General features: G+C 42.6%; 1 protein-coding gene across 2 annotated transcripts in view; it reads right to left on the bottom strand.

Annotated features, from left to right (window-relative positions):
• The window catches only part of THSD7B (thrombospondin type 1 domain containing 7B), a 630,645-nt gene that overhangs the window by 46,826 nt on the left and 562,642 nt on the right, over positions 1–21,177 (bottom strand). For both annotated transcript variants that reach the window (XM_075933305.1, XM_075933306.1), the window contains exons 16-17: positions 12,066–12,199; positions 9,032–9,185 (exon numbers count right to left, since the gene is read on the bottom strand). In XM_075933305.1, the coding sequence (XP_075789420.1) occupies positions 9,032–9,185; positions 12,066–12,199 (288 nt within the window). The remainder of the gene's footprint in view (positions 1–9,031; positions 9,186–12,065; positions 12,200–21,177) is intronic.

Raw genomic sequence — 21,177 nt, 5'->3', positions numbered from 1 at the left:
ATTGTCTCTTGATAAGCTAGTCCTAGTTGGTTCATGCTCATGTTTCTTGTAGAGGAATAGAATTGTCACTTGCATCTACACTGTAATTTGTATTATATTGGTAGTGACAAACATTGGTTTCTCTCCACATAATTGGCAACTGTTGGCTATAATGCTGAAAAGCGAGGAGGGAAGAAAAGGGATGCAACCAAAAGACTTCAGATTCAGCATCTGAAAACAAGATATGGGTTAGTAAAGGACTTATGAGAGTTGAATGCCTAACTCTAGTACATGCTTTTAAAAACCCTGTAGTTACATATCCCATGTAGCTGAAACATTTAGCCAACAATAATGGAGGCAGAGCTGGTTTAATTGAAAACTTGACAAGGTCTCTGCCTATGCTACTTATTCCCAGCTGTCCAATCCTGCTTTCAGTAAAACCCATCATAATTTTTGTCGTAACTTTAATGGTAATAGGCTCAGGCTCTAAATTAACATCAGAGGTTAAAGTCAGTAACACTTTCACTTGCAGAAGAATGTCAGACTCAGCTGCAAGGAGTTTCTGTAGCTACATAACTTTTCTATACCAATTTAACTTTACTGGTAGGAGTGCCTTCCAGTTCCTATCTCCATAGGACATGCATGGTGTGGAACTGAAGTCAGAATTTACTCTATACAAACTACCAAAATATAAAAATATAAGAGAAACAACCCATTTCAAAACCATACAGTATGAGCATATGCTCCAAAAGCACAGTCACTTCATAAGACATCATCTTAATTACAATAGAGCAAGTTGTGATAAATATAACTACAGTAAAACTCCAGTTGTCCAGCATCTAATGGTCCGGCACTCCTGATGGTCCAGCACCATCTGGAACCCGGAAGTGCTCCGGGCAGCCGGACAATTGAAGCTGCTTTGCCCCCGGCTTCCCTGATTCAGATGCTGCTGAAACTGACCAGCGGCTGACTTGGGGAAGTCTGGGGTAGAGCAGCTGGGGTGCTGTTGGGTTGGTCCTGCAGTGCCCAGGGGCGCATCCCACCCCACCCCATCCCAGACCCCTCATAGCCCCCCTTCCGATAGTCCAGCATATTTGATAATCCGGCACCCCCTGGGTCCTAAAGGTGCTGTATTATCGGAAGTTTGCTGTACTGTATTTCCTGTAGGCTGCTCTGACTACTTGGCCTCACTATACACTAACACGAAAGGAAGCACAGGTTATAGTCAAGCACAGAGAATCCACCTTTGTTAACACAAAGAGGCTGCATTTGTATAACACAAGAAAAGTTTGCTGTGAAAGAGGACAGTAAAAGACAAGGAATACAATTATAAGGCTATAGAATGTTGGGTTGCCATGTATGAGTTTTACAGTGTTCCTAACATATATCCAACAGTTCCTAGACATTATAAGCCAGTTGTAAATTGTGGCATGATTCACAAATGAGTTTTCTACCCATATACCTAGGTTTCCATGTGGTTCTTACTACCTTTGTACTACATGGCTATTACACATTAGCCAATGCATGTAATTTATTGAAATGCTTATGGATTGCACTATCCATGGCTAGCAACATTATGTTTAGCTAAGACATGCAACTCTTAAACTACAGCACATGCCAATGTAATAAGTGGTTTTGACAAGTTTTAACTTTTTATGAACCATTCATCATAATCTTCATGAAGTTATAAATGTCCTGTACAATAACAGAACCAGTCCTTCATAAAGTAAATTTATTCACCTATGCTGTTCATATGGAGCTTTCTGAATTCTGTAATTATCTAGAAGATACTGATAGGTTCATTCATCCTATACAGATTTAAATAGATATTTCTTCCTCACTGATTTCCAGGCAAAAATTAAAATAAAGCAAGAAATTTGGACTGCATTGCACAGTTATAGAATCATAGAATACTGGAACGAAAAGGGAAGCAGCCTTAGGAAATATATTTTGGAATAATAATTTTATGTGGTGCTTTATACAAACATTAATTATTTAAATACCCATAGCATCACTTTAGGGATTATTTTCCTCCTTTAACAGGTGGGAAAACAGTGAGAGCAAAACTTCTAAATTATTTATATATTTCATTGATTGCAATAGGGTGGCATGTGTGTAAACAAGGTCAGAGTTTGGCACAGACAGGTTAAGTGATTTGCTCCAAGCATAGATATTTAGTGGCAGACCTAAGATCAGAAATCCAGTGTTTCTAATTCTATTACTTAAACTGCAGAAGTTTGCACTCATTTCTCTATTGGTACAGCACCAACAGAAGTAGTGTAAATTTTCCTCATAGTGCCCCCTGTCTAGAATATTTCCCCTCCTGGACTAGCTCAATTCCTAGTTTTGGAAATATACTTCCAAGTCTGTTTAGTTTTTTACTCTAGTTGCTGTGCTGAGTATTGAAGCCTCTAAAAGGACTACTGATAATGGAATCAGTTGTGATGAAAACTGTAGTAATGTGTGCAGTTGTCTCTCAGCGCCTCTGTAGGGAAAGCATTTCCAGTCACCACCAATTCACACCTGTCATCTAAAATTAAAGCTCCTGCCAAGTCTTCAAACCAAGCATATTGCTTGGTCCCACTTTTAAAATTAGTTAGCTTATATACTGACTGATACAGTATTTAAGCACTATAGAGTAAAGGGACTAATACCTTAGGCTACGTCTAGACTGCAAGTCTCTTTCGAAAAAGAGCGTCTAGACTGCAAGCAGTACTTTCAAAAAAGCAAGCCGCTTTTTCGAAAGAGAGCACCCAGGCACTCTGGATGCTCTCCTTCGAAAAAGCCCTGTTTGCATTCAAGAACGCCTTTTTTCGAAAGAGCACTTTTGAAAAAAGGCGTTCTTCCTCGTGAAATGAGGTTTCCCGCTATCGAAAGAAAAGCTGCATTCTTTCGATTTAATTTTGAAAGAACACGGCTGTAGTCTAGACGCAGGTGAAGTTTTTTCGAAAAAAGGCTACTTTTTTCGAAAAAACCCTCGAGTCTGGACACAGCCTTAGGGTACGTCTACATTACAGCACTATTTCCAATTAATTTAATCCGAATTAGTTAATTTGAACTAAGCTAATTTGAACTAGTGCATCTAGACCTAAAAACTAATTTGAATGAGCGTTTTGCTAATTCGAAATAGCATGTCCACACTGAGTGGACCCTGAACTGAAGTTAAGGCTGGCCGGAAGCAGTGCCAGCAGGGCATCAGGTTAGGACTTAGAGTGTGGAGCTGCTGTCTCAGGCTAGCCGAGGGCTGTTCTTAAAGGGACCCGACCCCCAGCCTGGACAGACAGTTCTCAGGGTTCCCTGCTTGCTTGTCTAACTCGATGAGGTACAGCAAAGCAGTCCTGTCTTGGAGTGCCCTGAGTGCCCACACTCGGCACATCACAGCACTCGGTCATCAGCCCGGCTGCACTTGCCGCAGGCTGCCATCCAGGAGGGTCAATCGGGGGGCTGTCAGGATCCAGAAGACCCTACAGGAGAGCTTCCACCCCAAGGAGCCTGCAGAGCCACCCCAGTCCTCCCCATCGGGGGCTTGTGCCCCATTCCTCCCTCACCTCCTTCCACTTACCCCTCCCTAACCCCCCTTCCTGATGTAAAAAATAAAGGACACGTGTTCAAAAATAGAAACTCTCTTTATTTAACAAAACTGGGGATGGTGGAGGGGATTAACCTCTGGGGAGACTGGGAAAAGGAGGTTGGAGAGGGGAAGAGAGAGGGTGGGAGAGGGGAGGGGGAAACCTGGGAGGAGGGAGCTGGCAGGGGGAAGCCAGGGGAAGAAGGAGGAGGGGAAGTATAAAACTATTGTACGCTCACATCTTCAGTACTGTGTACAGATGTGGTCTCCTCTCCCCAGAAAAGATATTTCGGCCATGGAAAGGGTTCCGAAAAGGGCAACTAAAATGATCAGGGGTTTGGAACAGGTCCCATATGAGGAGAGGCTAAAGTAACTGGTACTTTTCAGTTTGGAAAAGAGGACACTGAGGGGGGATATGATAGAGGATATAAAATCATGACTAGTGTGGAGAGGGTGCATAAAGAAAAGTTCTTCATTAGTTCCCATAATAGAAGGACTAGAGGACACCAAATGAAATGAATGGGTAGCAGGCTTCAAACTAATAACAGAAAGTTCTTCTTCACAAAGCAAATAGTCAACCTGTGGAACTCCTTGCCACAGGAAGCTGTGAAGGCTAGAACTATAACAGAGTTTAAAGAGAAGTTAGATAAAGTCATGGATGTTGGGTCCATGGAGTGCTATTAGCCAGGGGGTAGGAGTGGTGTCCCTGGCCTCTGTTTGTGGAAGGCTGGAGATGGATGTCACGAGACAAATGGCTTGGTCATTGTTTTTGGTCCATCCCCTCCAGGGTAGCTGGTGTTGGCCGCTGTCGGCAGACAGGCTACTGGGCTAGATGGACCTTTGGTCTGACCCAGTATGGCATTCTTATGTTCTAAGCTCAGGGCTCAGGGTTGGGGGTCTCACTGGACCACCTTGATTTTCATGCAAACCTGCTCCTGGGTTCGCATATGGCCTTTGGTAGCTAGGCTGGCAGCTATCCTGCCCTAGACAGCCACTTTCCTATGCCTAGTGTGGAGGTCGTGGACGTTGGAGGCCTCCCTCCAAACCTGGATGAGGTCCACAATCTCCGCACTAGACAAGGTGGGCGCCCGCCTCTTGCGGCCCCAGGCAGGCTCCTGGGAGCCGCCAGACTGATTCCGGGAAGAGGCGGAGGGCTGGGTAGCAGCGGGTGGCTGGCTCATGCCGTGCCAGGTGCAGGGTCTGCTGACTGGGTGCTGGCAGGCTTGCACCCAGCACGGGCAGCGTAGCCAGACTGTGCCCCTTTAAGGGCTCCAGGGCTGGGAGGAGAGCAGAAGAGTTTCCCTGGTTGTGCCCAGAGTGGCCACCAGGGAAAGCTGGGGAGGTCTAGCCTCCCACTAGTTCGAATTAAGTGGCTACACAGCCCTTAATTCGAACTACTTAATTTGAACTAGGCGTTAGTCCTCGTAGAATGAGGTTTACCTAGTTCGAATTAAGTGCTCCGCTAGTTCGAATTAAGTTCGAACTAGCGGTTTGCATGTGTAGTGCCTATTAAAGTTAATTCGAACTAACCTCTGTTAGTTCGAATTAACTTTGTAGTGTAGACATACCCTTACTTGTTACATATATAGTGTCATACATTGCTATTGATCCATATGGCAAGTAACCCTCCCTCATTCCCCCCCAGCCTAAACATCTGCTCTCACTAAATAGATATGTAACCTTGTATAATTCACTAATTCCAGACTCTTTACTGCAAATGCCAACAGCTGAGAAACAAGGAGGCCACTCAGATCTGATATGGGAGCTTTGACTGTTATCAATTCGATAGCAGAAAGCTAACAAAACAAAGTTGAGATAATTATTCCATGGAATTGCAGCACAACTTGCATATTAACTCATTTTAAGAATGCTTTGATAAATTCCATTGAAGTCAATTAATTACATTTCCAAGTCAGATGAATACACAGTCAGGTACTGCTTATTATTTGATCACTGAATATTTAACAGAGATGGCAGAGTTTCAGTTTCTGGATTGTTTAGCTGGTTCTTTGAGCAATCAAATGATGTCTGAACACATTATTATAACTGGAACTAATATGAAATCTCTAAAGCCAAATGTAAGTCAATCTAATTTCCTAATGATTTTTCAAAACATGGAAGCTTCAGCCTGTTTATAATTTGAACTGAATTAAAGCCTCTGTGTTGAAGCTACATGGATGTTACTTAGTTACAAAGAAGAAAATTTTGAGCCAAGTCTCCAACCATTGAAAGAACCATGTTGGATTTACTCTTTATTGCTACAGAATGTTGGGAAAATAGGGAAGCTTAGAATAAGTAACCTTCAGCTTACCAAGTCAGCAAAGAAAGGAATGGAATCACAGAAAGAAACATTCAGGTATTAGATTTCAGAAAGGCATATTTTGGGTCATTTAAAATGGTAGCGTACAATGGAAGGAAGTCTTAAAATCCATCACTGAGCAGAATGTGGGAAATCCTAAGAGGCACTATAATCAACGTACAAGAAGCTGCAGTTCAACTGGGAAGGAAAAAAAAGAATGCAAGATGCAGCCGCAGAAAAAACAGAAATAAATCATAATAAATGTGCAGTCCTCTAATTTAAATGTGTTGTAGTAGCAGGAAAGTACCTGAAGCATGGGCCTGATGTAAGGCCTGAGACCTGAACCAGAGTTTTACCATGAGGCCCTGCCAAAAGCAGATGTTTGCTTGTAAGTCAGGGTCCAGGACACGGACTTGGTATCTGCTTCCCTAGCACTGGCAAAACACATAGAACATGTGATGGACCGCCCCATGGGGGCCCCCGCACCGCCCGCACCCATGGTTTATGAAATGGACTCATAGACATGAATATACATGACTCAAAGCTGGTTTGAGCAAATTATTTCATGTAACCCATCGATCTTCATGTCACGATCTACTGGTTCTGTTTATCTAACTCTGTTGTATGTATCATTTGTATGTGTAAAATTAGACACAGGGAGTGGGGAATAATTTCTGAGTTTCCAGTGTGTGAATGGGAGACATGGAGGGTGTTACCTGCAACTTCTAGATGAGCCATTGTTAATCTTTTGTCCTGAAGTCTGAGCAGTGGTTGGTAGGGAGTGACCTCAACTCCTTAACAAAAGGAATAGGAAAGCAGATGCCTAGGTCTTTTTGGCTGGGCTGCACCTGAAGGAAGGAGCCAGGGACCCTCGAAGGGAGAGAGGGGTCTGGGGTTTCACAAATTATTCCCCACTCCCTGTGTCTAATTTTACACATACAAATGATACATACAACAGAGTAAGTTAAACAGAACCAGCACATCATGACATGAAGATCGATGGGTTACATGAAATAATTCGCTCAAGCCACCTTTGAGTTATGTCCATGAATGCAGTTCATAAACCATGGGGGGGGGGGGGAGTTCCATTACAGAACATATAAACACATTTCAGCAGGACTGTACAAGGACACCCCAGTCTAGTACATGATGAAATGGTTTGATAAAAAACATCAGGAATAAAAGAACAATGACAGGTGTTGAGGAGGAATATTTCATCTGGAATATCAGGGGGAAAGTACAAGAGGAGGTAACAAATATGTACAATAATACATAGTGGCTACATCTAGACTGGCCCCTTCTTCAGAAGAGGCATGCTAATTTCGAACTTTGGAATAGGGAAATCCGCGGGGGATTTAAATATCCCCTGCGGGATTTAAATAAACATGGCCGCCGCTTTTTTTCCGGCTTGGGGAAAAGCTGGAAAAGAGCATCCAGACTGGCGCGATCCTCTGGAATAAAGCCCTTTTCCGGAGGATCTCTTATTCCTACTTGCAAGGAATGTTTGAGTGTTTGTAGGGTTGCTCCGCGTCTCCCTGGTCTGCTGAAGGGGGGGGGGGGGCGGCGCAGTTGCTCTGCCCCCGGCTTCCTGGAATCAGCCGCTGATCAGTTTCAGCAGCAGCTGACTTGGGGACGCCTGGGGTTCTTAAGTTGAATCTGTATGTAAGTCAGAACTGGCATCCAGATTCAGCCGCTGTTGAAACTGATCAGTTTCAACAGCGGCTGAATCTGGATGCCAGTTCCGACTTACATACAGATTCAACTTAAGAACAAACCTACAGTCCCTATCTTGTACGTAACCCGGGGACTGCCTGTATTCCAGAAATGTGTAAAAAGCATAGTGATTTGCTATTCACTCTTGATAGAGACCTGTTCACTCATTATTGTCCAAACATTTTGGACTGCTGCTATACAAAATGGTGCTGCTATAAAAAAACGTTAGATCCTAAATTTGTATGTCAGCTAGTGCTGTTAATAATTTGCATCCCATATAGCCACTTTCTTTAAAGGAGACCAGTGCATTTTACAATCACCATTTAATTAAACTCCAAGCAACTTGCGAAGGTATTTATTATTATACCCATTTTAGAAATGATTAAATTGAAATACAAAGAGGTTAACTGATTTTCCCAAGATCAAAGTACATCAATGCACAGAAATGAGAATTGAGGCATCCAGATTCCCAGTTCTCTACTCAAATCATCACAATCCTTATCTTCCTATAGAATGTGCCTTCGCTGAAGCATAGGGTTCATCCGGGAGACAGACCAAGATATTCCATTTCCACTCAGGAGCTTGATCTCCTCAAAGTCTCCAAAGTGGTCTTATAGCTCTGTCTTGACTGGTGAGACCTGGAGTACTTTCTGCATGGCACAAAGGGTTTTGAACTCCCACTGGGACAATTTCATTTGACTCTGGGGCAAGTGACAAATTCTGAACTCTCATTTCAGCTCTCTCTCAGTGTGAAACTTTGGAAGATGAGGACATTTAGCATCTCATAAGTTGATCCTGCATCACCTAAAATGCCTGTCATTTTGCTAAATGACATGTAATGGTCGGATATGCAAATGCGCCCAGTTGGCCTACCTCTGTTCTCCCTCAGGTTCTCACGGACTTGTGCGGCAGCTGCGTTAGTTCAATAGTGAACAATTCTGAAAATTTTTACACAAGGAGACTAATATCCTCTTTGCTGTTAAGAAAGAGGGCTGTTTAATTATCTGTGTTACTCAAAACAGCACAGGACTTTAATGTCCTGGTGGCTCGCAAAACTCTTGATGAAAATGGTTACCTTCATTTCACAATTTACTTCAAGTATTCAGAGTCCTCTATACACAGATTTCAGTCTGAGTGAAGTCCTCAGAATATACGTCCTACTTGAATAAGAGATCCTCTGGAAAAGGGCTTTATTCCGGAGGATCGCGCCAGTCTAGACGCTTTTTTTCCGGCTTTTCCCCAAGCCGGAAAAAAAGCGGCGGACATGTTTATTTAAATCCGCGGGGGATATTTAAATCCCCCGCGGATTTCCCTATGCTGACTTACCTGATTTGCATCCCTTTTCCGGAATTTGTGGCCAGTCTAGACGTAGCCCAGTAGTATATAAAGAGAGCATAAAGTGACTCAATAAGAGGAAACTGAAAAGCAAGCATGAAAACATTCCCTTAAGAGATACTGTAAAACCCATTTACCTGCGGACACTGGCTCCACTGTCCCCAGTCAGACATCACACACTCATTAGGACAGTAAAGATTACATGTTTGGGTTTCCTTGGGGATTTCAGACTGATCACACAGTGTAATGGGTACAGACTCATCTTCACCACCTTCAGAAGTATTTACACATCTACAGGGAGAAAATTAGTAATCTATTACATCTAGTAGATAATATCTTATTGAATAGAAGAATAAAGATGCTTATTAACAGATCTGTATGATTCCAAATGAGCCATTATATAAACATCATACGTCAGTACACTAAAGCTGATCAAACTATTTGTTACAAATAATATTAATGGTGAATTTAGAGAATTGTTTTCAAACCTGTGCTAACTCAATGCATACTTCCTGTATGCATCTATTATTTGTAAATATTTAATAACTGAATACATTTAAACTAGGAGGAGAGAGAAAAATTGTCCTTGGCTTCTGAGGATAGGACAAGAAGCCATGGGCTTAAAATGCAGCAAGGGAGGTTTAGGCTGGACATTAGGAAAAACTTCCTAACCATGAGGATGGTTCAACACCGGAATAAGTTGCCTAGGGAGGTTGTGGAATCTCCATCTCTGGAGATATTTAAGAGCAGGTTAGATAGACATCTATCAGGGATGGTCTAGACTAGTGGTCCCCAACGCGATGCCTGCAGGCGCCATGGTGCCCGCCGGGGCATTTATGTGCGCCCGCCTAGCACCACCCCTGGGACCATGGCGCATGTGCGGCCCCCCCCTTGGGTACGCGGTGCATGCACAGCCCCGCCCCCAGGCGGCCCGGCAGCCCCGCACGGCGCCCACCACCCAAAAAGGTTGGGGACCACTGGTCTAGACAGTACTGGGTCCTGCCATGAGGGCAGAGGACTAGACTCGATGACTTCTCGAGGTCCCTTCCAGTAGTGTTCTATGATATGCAAGCTTTTACATTTTGATTTCTTCTTGTGTGGTTATAATGTGAATATGAATACATATTTGGTCACCTATATCACCTGATATTGTTTCTGCTCACTTACTGTAAGACAGTGTTTTAAAGAAGAGACTACCAAAAATAAACACAGTTCCAGAAAAAATTTTTAGAGGAATAATCACTAATAATCTATACTATTATAAAAGGAGAGGTGTCCATCATGCTGTCTGTCGCAAAGAACATTTGAGAATACACTGGAAGACTTGAGGAATCTGGATCTTCTGGTAGCCTAATGGATAAGGAGTCATCTGGGTAGCTGCCTCCAGCTTCCCCAGGGATAGAGCTGACACCATCTGAGGGTAGGGAGGTGGGTTACCAGGACTGGATCTGGCAGTGGTGAGCAGCTGGGTCTGTGTGAGCAAAGGGAGCTACCCCAGCTCAGGCATGTGCAGAGCATCCCTGGGCCTGCCCTACTGGAGGAGGGTGGGAGGATGCTGATGCGCGCGCGCATGTGTGTGCGTGCGTGTGTGTGTGTGAGAGAGAGAGAGAATGCTGGTACAGGGGGGGCTCACAATCCCATTGGCAGAGTGGAAGCATGGTGTGCCTCACCTGCAGGACAACACCTGGTTCCCTGCCCTCCCAGCCAGGCAAGCTCCTCCTAGCACCCCTCTCCCTAGTTCCTGTTGCCTCCCAGAACCCTCCTTTCCCCCCGCCCCAGGGCAGTTCCCTGTCCCCCAGCCACACTTTCCCCTGCAGCTGGCTCAAGTTTGCACAAGCCATGAGGGACAGAAGAGCATCCCCCCCGCAGGCTGATCCCACTGGGGCAGGGCTCTGAACGCCAACCCCAGTGTTTGTAACAGGGTTTATTTATTGTAACAGTCGCTCCCAGACACTGCTCCAAAGAGGGAATGAGTTAGCAGCCCAAAGGCCGAGTATAGAATGGAGGCCACTCCTCACCAGGAGCGCAAGGAGTCTGGCCAGCTGGCAGGTCTGGGTAGGCAGGCCAGGATCCAGCCTGCCAGCACCTGGATGATGGACACCAGCGGCCCCATGGTGCTCTCTGGCGGGCACAAGTGCATGGCAGGCGCGGATAGCGTGATGTGGGGGTGGAGCACCAGGGACACAGTGAAGGCAGCAGCAGGTCCTTCAGAGGCAAGATGGAGTCCAGGTCTGTTTTTGTCCCCCATGGTAGGCCAACCTGAGTTTTTGTCTACCATCACAGGACGGCTAATGCTAGTCTTCATAGAAAATGGGAGATAAGGAAGTATTTTCCTGAAAAACTAGTGATTATGTAAATACTTGCAAGTTAATATTACTCCATAAATCACAGTGAATTTAATGTGATGGTTTTATCTAAAAAAAAATTAGTGAATCTATTTTTTCCTTATTGTTTTGTTGTTTAGCCAGTTCCACTAAGGAAGCGTTTCAATTTAGACATTGTATGACTCCAAAGCAGTCATGATCATAACATTGGTTGGGTGCTTGACTGGCTGATTCTTGTTCACATGCTCATGATCTAACTAATATGTGGGAACAGAAAGGATTTTTCCCCAAAACAATTTGGCAGTGACTTTGATGAATTTTGATTTCCTCTGCAGCATGTGGATTCGTGACACTTGCCGGGATTACCTGGGTATCTCTCACCTCATCATTTTTCAGCCATTGCAAAGGACTCAGGTACTGATGAACCTTGGTCCTTCTTATTCTGTCCATGGCTCATAAAAGCCCAGTCTCCTGTGGGTTGTAATACTTTGGTCTCCTTTCAATTGGGTTAGTGAGCAGATTCTAGGTGGCATTCTAGGTGCAGATTCTAGTGAGATTCTAGTGAGCAGATTCTAGTGAGCAGATTCTAGGTGCAGATTCTAGTGAGCAGATTCTAGGTGACCCATGTTGTGCAGGTGATCAGACTAGATCTAGTATTCTCTTCTGATTTTACTCTAGGACAATGAATAAAACTGCATCCCAGAGTGATTTTTGTCAATGCTCATTTCTTTTCTATCTGAGAGATGTTCGATGTTCACTTTTGTAAGTCCAGTTATTTTTGCCTTATGGAGGAAAAAAGTTTTAGCTTCTTTATATTTAAAATAATTATGCCTTTCCTTTCACGCACCTGATTTTTCTAGTTTGTATTCCTTCTCCACAGTGCAGGGAATTTTGTTCGCTGTTGATTTTGCATGGAGACCATGGTTCAACTACCCAGGAATACTGATTGCATTCAGTGTAACATGGGACTGCCTCATACACCTGCCAGGAAAAAGAATCAAAATTATTCATTTGAACCACTGAGTATCGCCATAGAAATGCCTTAGGAAAACAACAATAAAAAGGACACTACTGAAAAATACCCTGGATTATGTTTGTTATGCTAAAAAGTAGTGAATTGTTTAAATTCATTGATTCATTATTGACTTGCTGAATGATGTGCAAAATATGTAATGAATTATAGGGCTGTAGCATCTGTAGAAAAAAGAATAAAGAGCTATTTTCTAAAGCCTGAACAAGAGTTCCATTATAATATCATTTGCTCAGACTCCTCACAAAACATCTGTCAGGTGTCCCTTCCCACAATTATATAGTGTATCATATCATTAGAAGTCCTTTAAGACTAACTGAAATATAGGAAGCATTTAGTGTGTCCTTATAAATAGTTCACTGAATAGAAATGGCATTTTATGCATTCTAAGCATTCTTTAAACATAAAACTTGTAAATAAGTTTTTCCCCAAGAACCACTTAACTTCCATACATCTTTTAGGCAAACACTATTGTGTATTCATGTGAACTCTGTTTTCTTCACGTAAAGAATACATCTGAAAGCATGAAAAATGTTTAACACAGCCATTCAAGCAACCAGTAATACTGTACTGAGAAACACTATGTAAAAAAGTACTTTATTTTTAGATTAATAAATGTATTAACACAGTTTTCATGAAATACCTTAATGGGCAGCTCCCTGTACATTTATTTTGTATGTATTTTGCTGAACTTGGCTAATAAATCCAGCCTGCCTGCATAATTAAAGTTGAATTTAAGACATAATGCTCTCCATTGCTCATTATGAAACATAATTCACCATATTGGAAAAAAATGACTGCATGTAAGATATTGCTCTCCAGCCCACCAAAATCTTTGCCTTTGCTGCTGGAGAACAGCTCTTTTCTGACAATTATAATGACTGTAACTCCTATCTTCTCTTACAAAAGGAGAAACTTTTACCACACTATTGTTATAGTTCACAGTTTCATTAAAAATGACAGATGATGTCCATGCATGTTCTGGACTTAACAATAAGGAATATCTTTTTTGGGGGGTGGGAGACTAGAGATAAAGTACTGTGTAATAGAAAACAATATTGCTGCAGTGTCTGCATGTTGGTTGCAAATCAAATGAAAAGAAGAATTATTTCTTGTTCCTAAGGTGCTCTTTAACAATGTCAGAAACTAATTTTAACAGTAGGCCCGTCTCCAGCTCTGTGTATACAATGTACAGGTTTAGCTGAAAGGGGGAAAATGGGGAGATAAACTGAAAAGTAAAAAAAATGTGAGGACAAAATGAAAGAAGACTGAGGAATGGAAGCAAGAATTGGTGAAGGAAAGGCATTAAGGAGTAAAAGAATCATATTTCATTCTGTGAAAGCTGAAGTAAAGGAGAATGGGGGGTCAGAAGCCAATTGCTGTTAGAACAACGAGGTGATAACTGCAACAAAGAAGTCAGCTTAGAAGGCAATGATAAGAGGGGAGAGATAAGAAGCATATCTATTTAAAAAAATAATGGAAATAAATAAAAATAGAAGGAAAAGCAACAAATCTCAGATTATTGAGCCTGTGGATCAACGATGACAGAATGTAACAAAAGCCCTATTTCAGGGACAATAAAAGTTTGTTCCTGTGTGGGGTGTATTCTTCCTGCAAATTTTTACAGCAGAGTCATATTTCAAGGTCTGTGTGCACAGAACAATGGGCCAAATTCAGTCATGCTAATATCCAGGGCTGAAAAATACACTTCTATGTAATAACTTACATACCAATACAGAGCCACCATCCCCCATAAATAATGACAAGTGGCATTACCTGGTACCCTCATCACAGTGTTTCTGGGGATGGGGGGAGAAAATTGTATGTTTCCAGCTTCCCCACCAGAGTGACTGAGGCTTGCACCAAGTTCAATAGCAGCTCACATTGCGCAGCAACCAGTGACTTAGGGCTCATCAGGTCTTCACTATGAGCCACGGCATTGATACATAAATCTGAGACTATGGATATATTTTAGAGAGTTTGTAAGTCTGTCTGTGAATCCATCCATCTGTGAGTCTGTTTGTTCAAATGCTCCTCCTAAATGGTAAGGACAAGGTTTGGTCATGCAAGAAAAGTGCTTGGAATGGGATTGTTTTCCATAACATGGAAGGGGAGGGGGCTGATTGGAGGGAGAGCCACATGCAGAATGACTACTGGGGGCAGCAAGCTCCAGGGACAGCTGTACTGCAGAATGAACACTGGGAGTCAACAGCACCAGCAGGAGAGTGTCCATGCCCCCTCCCAAAGAAGCTGGTGCCCAGGAACTACAGCTGTCCCCCTCCACCAAGAAACACCAGGAATCCAAGGTGAGCTACCACCTCCCACAAGGAAGCTACGTCTACACTACAAGTTTTCTCAGCAAAATATGCTAATGAGGGACTCATCTGAATGAGTCGCAATCTCATTTACATATTTTCTGCCAATCCATTTTTGCCCTGGGGTTTTGGCACAGAAGCAAGCAGTGTAGATGTTTTCTTTTTGCACAAAAAACCCTTTTTCTGCAAGATCCTTATGCCCAAATAAAAGGAGGTTTACCGATCTTGTGGAAAAAGGGGAGTTTGTGCAAAAAGAAAATGCCCACACTGCTTGTTTTTGTGCAAAAACCCCAGTGCAAAAATGGATCATCAGAAAATATTCAAATGAGATCACGACTCATGCAGATGAGTCCCTCATTAGCACATTTTTGCTGAGAAAACTCGTAGTATAGACATAGCAGAAGAGATCAGGACCAGGAACTGCTAGCCCTGAACCAGCTGCAGACCCCTCCTTTGAGCAACTGCGGGGTGAAGGGGAAGGGGCAGGCCAGGGTTGGCCCTCAGAACCCCACTGCCCTAGACCAATTGCACACCAAGAGGGGGCAGTTGGAGGCTGAGGTTAGCCCCCCCAAAACCAGCCCCTGGATGGAGCCACCAGCCAGGAAGTGCAGCCTACAAGTATACATCAATATTTCTTTACATGTCTAGAAAGGAGAATGGATCTGGATTCTAGATTCTAAATTGTGTTCTGTACCTCTGGAAAAAGAACAGCCAGTAGTGGGGCAAGTGAGAAGAGGAACAATGGAGTCTTGATGTTCCCTTTGTGCCCTCTGAATTTTGGGCTGATATTCAGCCCATGACTCATGTTAATGGCAGCCTTCCCAAGTCAGTATACAGGCAGTGCAGCAGCTCAGTATCCCCACAGTGTAATACAAGGGCTTATGGAGAAAAGGAACATATGGCCACTTAAGTAGGCCTTAGTTTTCTCTTGAGGAGAATTCTTCCCTGGAGCCTTGCAGATCCCACAAGGCCCTTATGCACTGCTACCAGAGTGGGGGTTTGGAATAAGTCCCGGAAGTTGTACTTAGGGAATGGGCAAAGAGAAAGAATGGTTTTCCTATTCTAATAAAGTTTCTTGTTCAGTATTAGAGAAAAGTGGGTGTGTATCATTACTTGTGTCATTTGGCATCCACTTAATGTCTGCTGGGATGCCACCAATGGGGTCATCACCTTTTAGCTCTGTAAGGATTTCTGCTGTGAACAAACCAAAGCACGTCCCATTTCCCCTGCAGACCTTAGCTAGCATCCAAACTTCTTCACACAACACTCCAGAGATTTAGCTCACTGGTAACGCTATCCTCAAGAGCGCTTTTTGCTGCAACCTTGGGTCATCAGTCCTCTTACTAGTCTCCACAATGGCTTCTTTGCCTAACTGACTATCCCTCAGAGGTAGGATGCAGCCACAGCCTTGTTTCTCTCTCTGATATCTCTGTTTCTAAGTGTTCCTCCACCTGCTGCCTAGCCTTCATCAGCATCAAAGGCTGATGTTGGCACACCCAAATCTGCACTTCTAGTGTTTAGAACTTTAGACATTAGGCTAAAGGCCATGGTTAGCCCAATCCGTCAAGAATCAGGCAAAAGTACACAGCCATATCATCAGGGGAAAGGATTCCCTTCTAAACGTGTTCCATCTCCCTTGTATGTTGTGCACCTGTCACAACAATGAGTTAGGAGAACTTCTGTGGATTTATGCACACTCCTAGTGTCTGCTATATGGGGCCCTGTAAATAGATGCAACATTGACCTCTGTGTGATTCTGAATAGGTCTACATTCATACATTTTTAATAGGATGGCAATTGCTGTTGGTAACTTTGATTCTAGGCCCACAAATGATGAAATGCACATTAGTAACAAGCCGTACTCCATGTCACAATGGAATAGCATCCTTTTCTAATTCCTCTCTCCTTGCTAGCAATGCTATATTTTAATCAATGCTGATTTTTTTCTTCTTTGCATCAGCAGGAAGGTCTCCAGTTCACATCTTCTGTTCATGGCTATATTGTTTAAGAAGAATGAAATCCTGATTCTGGGTTGCCCCGAGACCATGACTCAGCTTTATTACTCTGTTAATCTACTGGTCTTCACAGAGTTTGTTTAATTACATGTTCTCTGAACACTATAAAGCAGGTAATAGTCACTCTTTGACAACACCAGCCACACTCACTATAAGAAGTACAACTAAAACATTAGAAGAGTTTACTTACATTATTTTTCTAATTTCCCAGAGTTCCCTGAATTTATGCAACCAAAGCACAAAGATAATATATTCACAAAACCCAGAGGTATAGAAATACATTATACTGTGTTAGCAGCACAACCCAACTACTCAGGGAAAGGATAAAAAAATAAAAGACTTAATGAATAGTTGCATGTCTCCTATCACCTAGGGTGTGTCTAGACTACATGCCTCCGTCGACGGAGGCATGTAGATTAGCCAGATCTGCAGAGGGAAATGAAGCCGCAATTAAAATAATCGCGGCTTCATTTAAATTTAAATGGCTGCCACGCTCTGCCGATCAGCTGTTTGTCGGCAGATTGGGGCAGTCTGGACGCGCCGCGCCGACAAAGAAGCCTTTCTTGATCAGCACAGGTAAACCTGGTTTCACGAGGCATACCTGTGCCGATCAAGAAAGGCTTCTTTGTTGGCGCGGCGCGTCCAGACTGCCCCGATCTGCCGACAAACAGCTGATCGGCAGAGCGGGGCAGCCATTTAAATTTAAATGAAGCCGCAATTATTTTAATCACGGCTTCATTTCCCGCTGCCGATCTGGCTAATCTACATGCCTCTGTCGACGGAGGCATGTAGTTTAGACGTACCCCTAGTGTAGAAAGGGAGTAGAAGCCCTACTAGGGCTTAGGTTTTGTTTTGTTTTTTGTAACTTCCAATTTTTTTCTTTACTTTTAGCTCATAGACCTGATTCACGGGTCTGTTGTGGGACTTTTGCCCCATGCTCTTTATAGAGAAGTGATAAATCATTCATAGCTGAACTAAGGAATTCCAGATGGAGTAAAACTACAAGAATGACCATATGCTGTTCCCTCTTGTAGGAATTTGCACGCCCATATTTGTTGGCATGTGTAATGGTTAAATGAGGAGTCTGGGTAACTGCGACTATGGTAGGGGCATGGTATGGGCAGACATTGTTTCTACTGATTTATAACCTTGCTTTGAGTCCTCTTTTCCTGCTTGCTTGGGATAGATAGAATGCAACTGTACCCAAGACTTTACTGTAACTTTTTAATGAATGGCCTGAATGTTAGAAATGCTATCTTCCTTGCTCCTTATCAATTGTGAATTATACATTCAGGATCACAAATCCAGTACCTCTTGTAAGTTGCTGATGCCAGGAGTTTTGTGATGGAGGAATAATTATATTCACCACATGCTTATGATTATGCATTATATGAGTGTTCGCACTACTAAATTAGGGTCTAAAGAGTGATGTAATTGATAAGCATATTTACATACTAGCTAAGATAAAAAGGAGTACCTGGGTAAATTCATTGCTCACTTGCATCCCAGGTAGATGGGATCTAAGACAAGACAAGTATCATCAATAAAGGTGCCCTATTACCCCATCCACCTCTGGGTGAGCGTGTTCTTTTCTAACAATATTTGCTCCCTTCTAGAAATGAATCCAATCTAAACTTCTTGAAGTTTCTAAAATATTTGCTTAACTAGTTGTCTTAATTATTATTCATGTGTTTTGAACTGAATTGCAAAGATACACAAAAAAATGTGTTTTCATGGGATGAGGAGTCAAAATTTGATTTATGATCTTTATGGAAGAATTAGAAGCAGGAAGCACCATAAATCTTGTGAAAAGTCATACACATTTGAGATCCTAATCACATTTTGCAGGCTGTAGAGAATACTACAGATTGATTAAGGACAAAGAAGAAGAATATATGGTGACTTTATGATCAAACTTAAACTTTCCGAGGCTCGCCTATAATAACTAAAATAAATTTTGACTCTTTACCCTCATGTAGGTAAATGATACCTGAAGAGGACATCCATGAGTGAATAAAAGGATATAAAGACAAAAGCTGCCTTGATTTGTACAGAATGAGACTACTACACTAGAGGCACTCTTTTGCCTAAGAAAAGGGATCCCAAATCCCATGGATCCAGTTTTTAAAGTGTTAACTATTAAGCATTTTATTAGAAAGCACAGAAGCATTATTGATCATTTTATTTCCTCTTGAATAAATAGTGCTGGTAATACCCTAGTCCATGAATGTCTGAAAATAATATGTGATGAGTTGGTCAGATTCTCTTGTCTAACTTCCGCAGAAGATGGGACAGAGCAATGTTAACGTACCTTCCAGAGCATGTATAGAGACAGGTGTGCTTGCAGAGGTGATCTGAATGATTAAAAGGAATAATGTCTATAATTGAGAGACCAAGAGCCTGGAGCTTCAGAGGTTCAGTACTTCTGGAAATCATAGCGACTTCATATTTCAGTGAACATCAAGATTTAGTATCTGTCAAGATAAATACTAGGGCTCTGCCTTAGTCAATATTTTAGCTCTCCAGTCAGTAAATCATGACATTCACCTCACCAGAAGTCAATATCTGCTTATTATATTAGAACAACCAAACTGATCTTGTAGCAGACGACTGGAACCCTCAGGGCATCCTGTGTGCTATTCATTAGATCAAAATGAGACAAATTCATCCCTGGTGTAAACTCACATCATGTCAGAGATCTTGCACCGGGGATACACTGTACCAAATATGTTTAAATAGCCAGAACCTAAGAAATAAAAATGTAACTTTAAACTGTGGGGACCACCAAGAATAAAACAAAAAAGCTGTATGTGCTACATAACCTAGTTCTACCAGAGAGTGAGATGATTTGCTCTTATTTCCAAAGGCACTGGTGGCAAGGAAGTTTGATCTTAGATATTAAATGCCCCCTACTGAGACTTTCCAGGCAAGGTTTTCACATTTTTTTACCCACTTTACTCCTTTTTCCCCAGTGCCCCGAGTTCAAGAAGAGGCAGCGGTTAGACTGAATTGTGCTGTAATGACTCTTCTTTTGATACAGAAAAAGTCCATGTAGAGCCCAAATGACTTTAAGATCTGAACAGTGGTCAATATGGCTTTCAGAGACAACTTGACATGACGTGGACTACAGTAAATTGGGAGCTACAATTGCTGTAATTTTTTGTAACCCGAGCAAGCACAGTCTGCTTGTCACAGAAGCAGGGGCATCACAAAGAACAATGTGAACACAACCACACCGTGGTTACTTGAAGATCTGATTTAGGTGCTAACCTTGAACAACCTCAGTTCATCCAAATTTAATGAGATTTTCTTTTTTTTTTTTTAGCTGCTGTTTCTATCACTATGAGAAATATTTTTTGTCTTGGTTAATAACTGGAACTAAATTTTTATCTTTATTCAACTTCAGACACATCTATTTAAATTTCTAAGGCTAAGTTTATTACAAACCCAAATTAGCAAAACACCTTTAGGTGCTACAGTAATATTAATTATTAATAAACAACATTCAGTTACTGAGATAAATTGTTTTCCTAAATCAGGGTATATTTAAGCATGTCCCAAAGTGCTTGTCTAAATTAGGGCTTAACTAAGCTATATATTTGAAGGGAGAATATTACCTTTTAAACAAATATATATCCTATAAACCTGAATGACATCACTCAAAGCAGCAAACTTAAAATACATTTAAAACCTACATGTTTTGTTAGTCTAAAGTGCTACCAGACTATTTATTGTTTTTTCAGTTTACCTGTACAGACTAACTCGGCTATGCCCTGAAGCTTAAAATTCATTAACATCTAAAAATAGCGATGTGATGTGTGTATGGATTCTCTTGGGGTACGTCTACACTACAACGTTAATTCGAACTAACTTAGTTCGAATTAGTTAATTCGAACTAAGCTAATTCGAACTAACGCGTCTAGAACTAAAAACTAGTTCGAATTAGCGTTTTGCTAATTCGAACTAGCAAGTCCACATTGAGTGGACCCTGAACAGGGCTTAAGGATGGCGGGAAGCAGTGCCGGCAGGGCATCAGAGGAGGACTTAGAGCGTGGAGATGCTGTCTCAGGCTAGCCGAGGGCTGTGCTTAGAGGGTCCCGACCCCCACCCCGGACAGACAGTTCTCAGGGGTACCCCGCTTGAAAACCAGTCCTGGCTTGGAGTGCCCGGAGTGCCCACACTGGGCACATCACACTACTCGGCCATCAGCCCGGCTGCACTTGCCGCAGGCTGCCATCTGGGGAGAGGGGGCAATCGGGGGGCTGCAGGAGAGCTTCCACCCCCAGAAGCCCGCAGAGCCAGCCCAGTCCTCCCCATCGGGGGCTCGTACCCCATTCCTCCCTCACCTCCTTCCACTTACCCTTCCCTAGCCCCACTTCTTATTGATGTACAAAATAAAGATAACGTTTCTTCCAACATTGACTCTGTCTTTATTGAACAAAACTGGGGGAGACTGGGAAAAGGAGGTGGGAGAGGGGAAGAGAAAGGCTGGGAGAAGGGAGGGCAACTAACATGATCAGGGGTTGGGAACAGGTCCCAGATGAAGAAAGGCTACAGAGACTGGGACTGTTCAGCTTAGAAAAGAGGAGATGGAGCGGG

This window comes from Pelodiscus sinensis, chromosome 7, assembly GCF_049634645.1.
Source record: "Pelodiscus sinensis isolate JC-2024 chromosome 7, ASM4963464v1, whole genome shotgun sequence".
In the NCBI taxonomy this organism is placed as follows: Eukaryota; Metazoa; Chordata; order Testudines; family Trionychidae; genus Pelodiscus; species Pelodiscus sinensis.
This window is presented reverse-complemented; position numbering and strand designations above follow the sequence as displayed.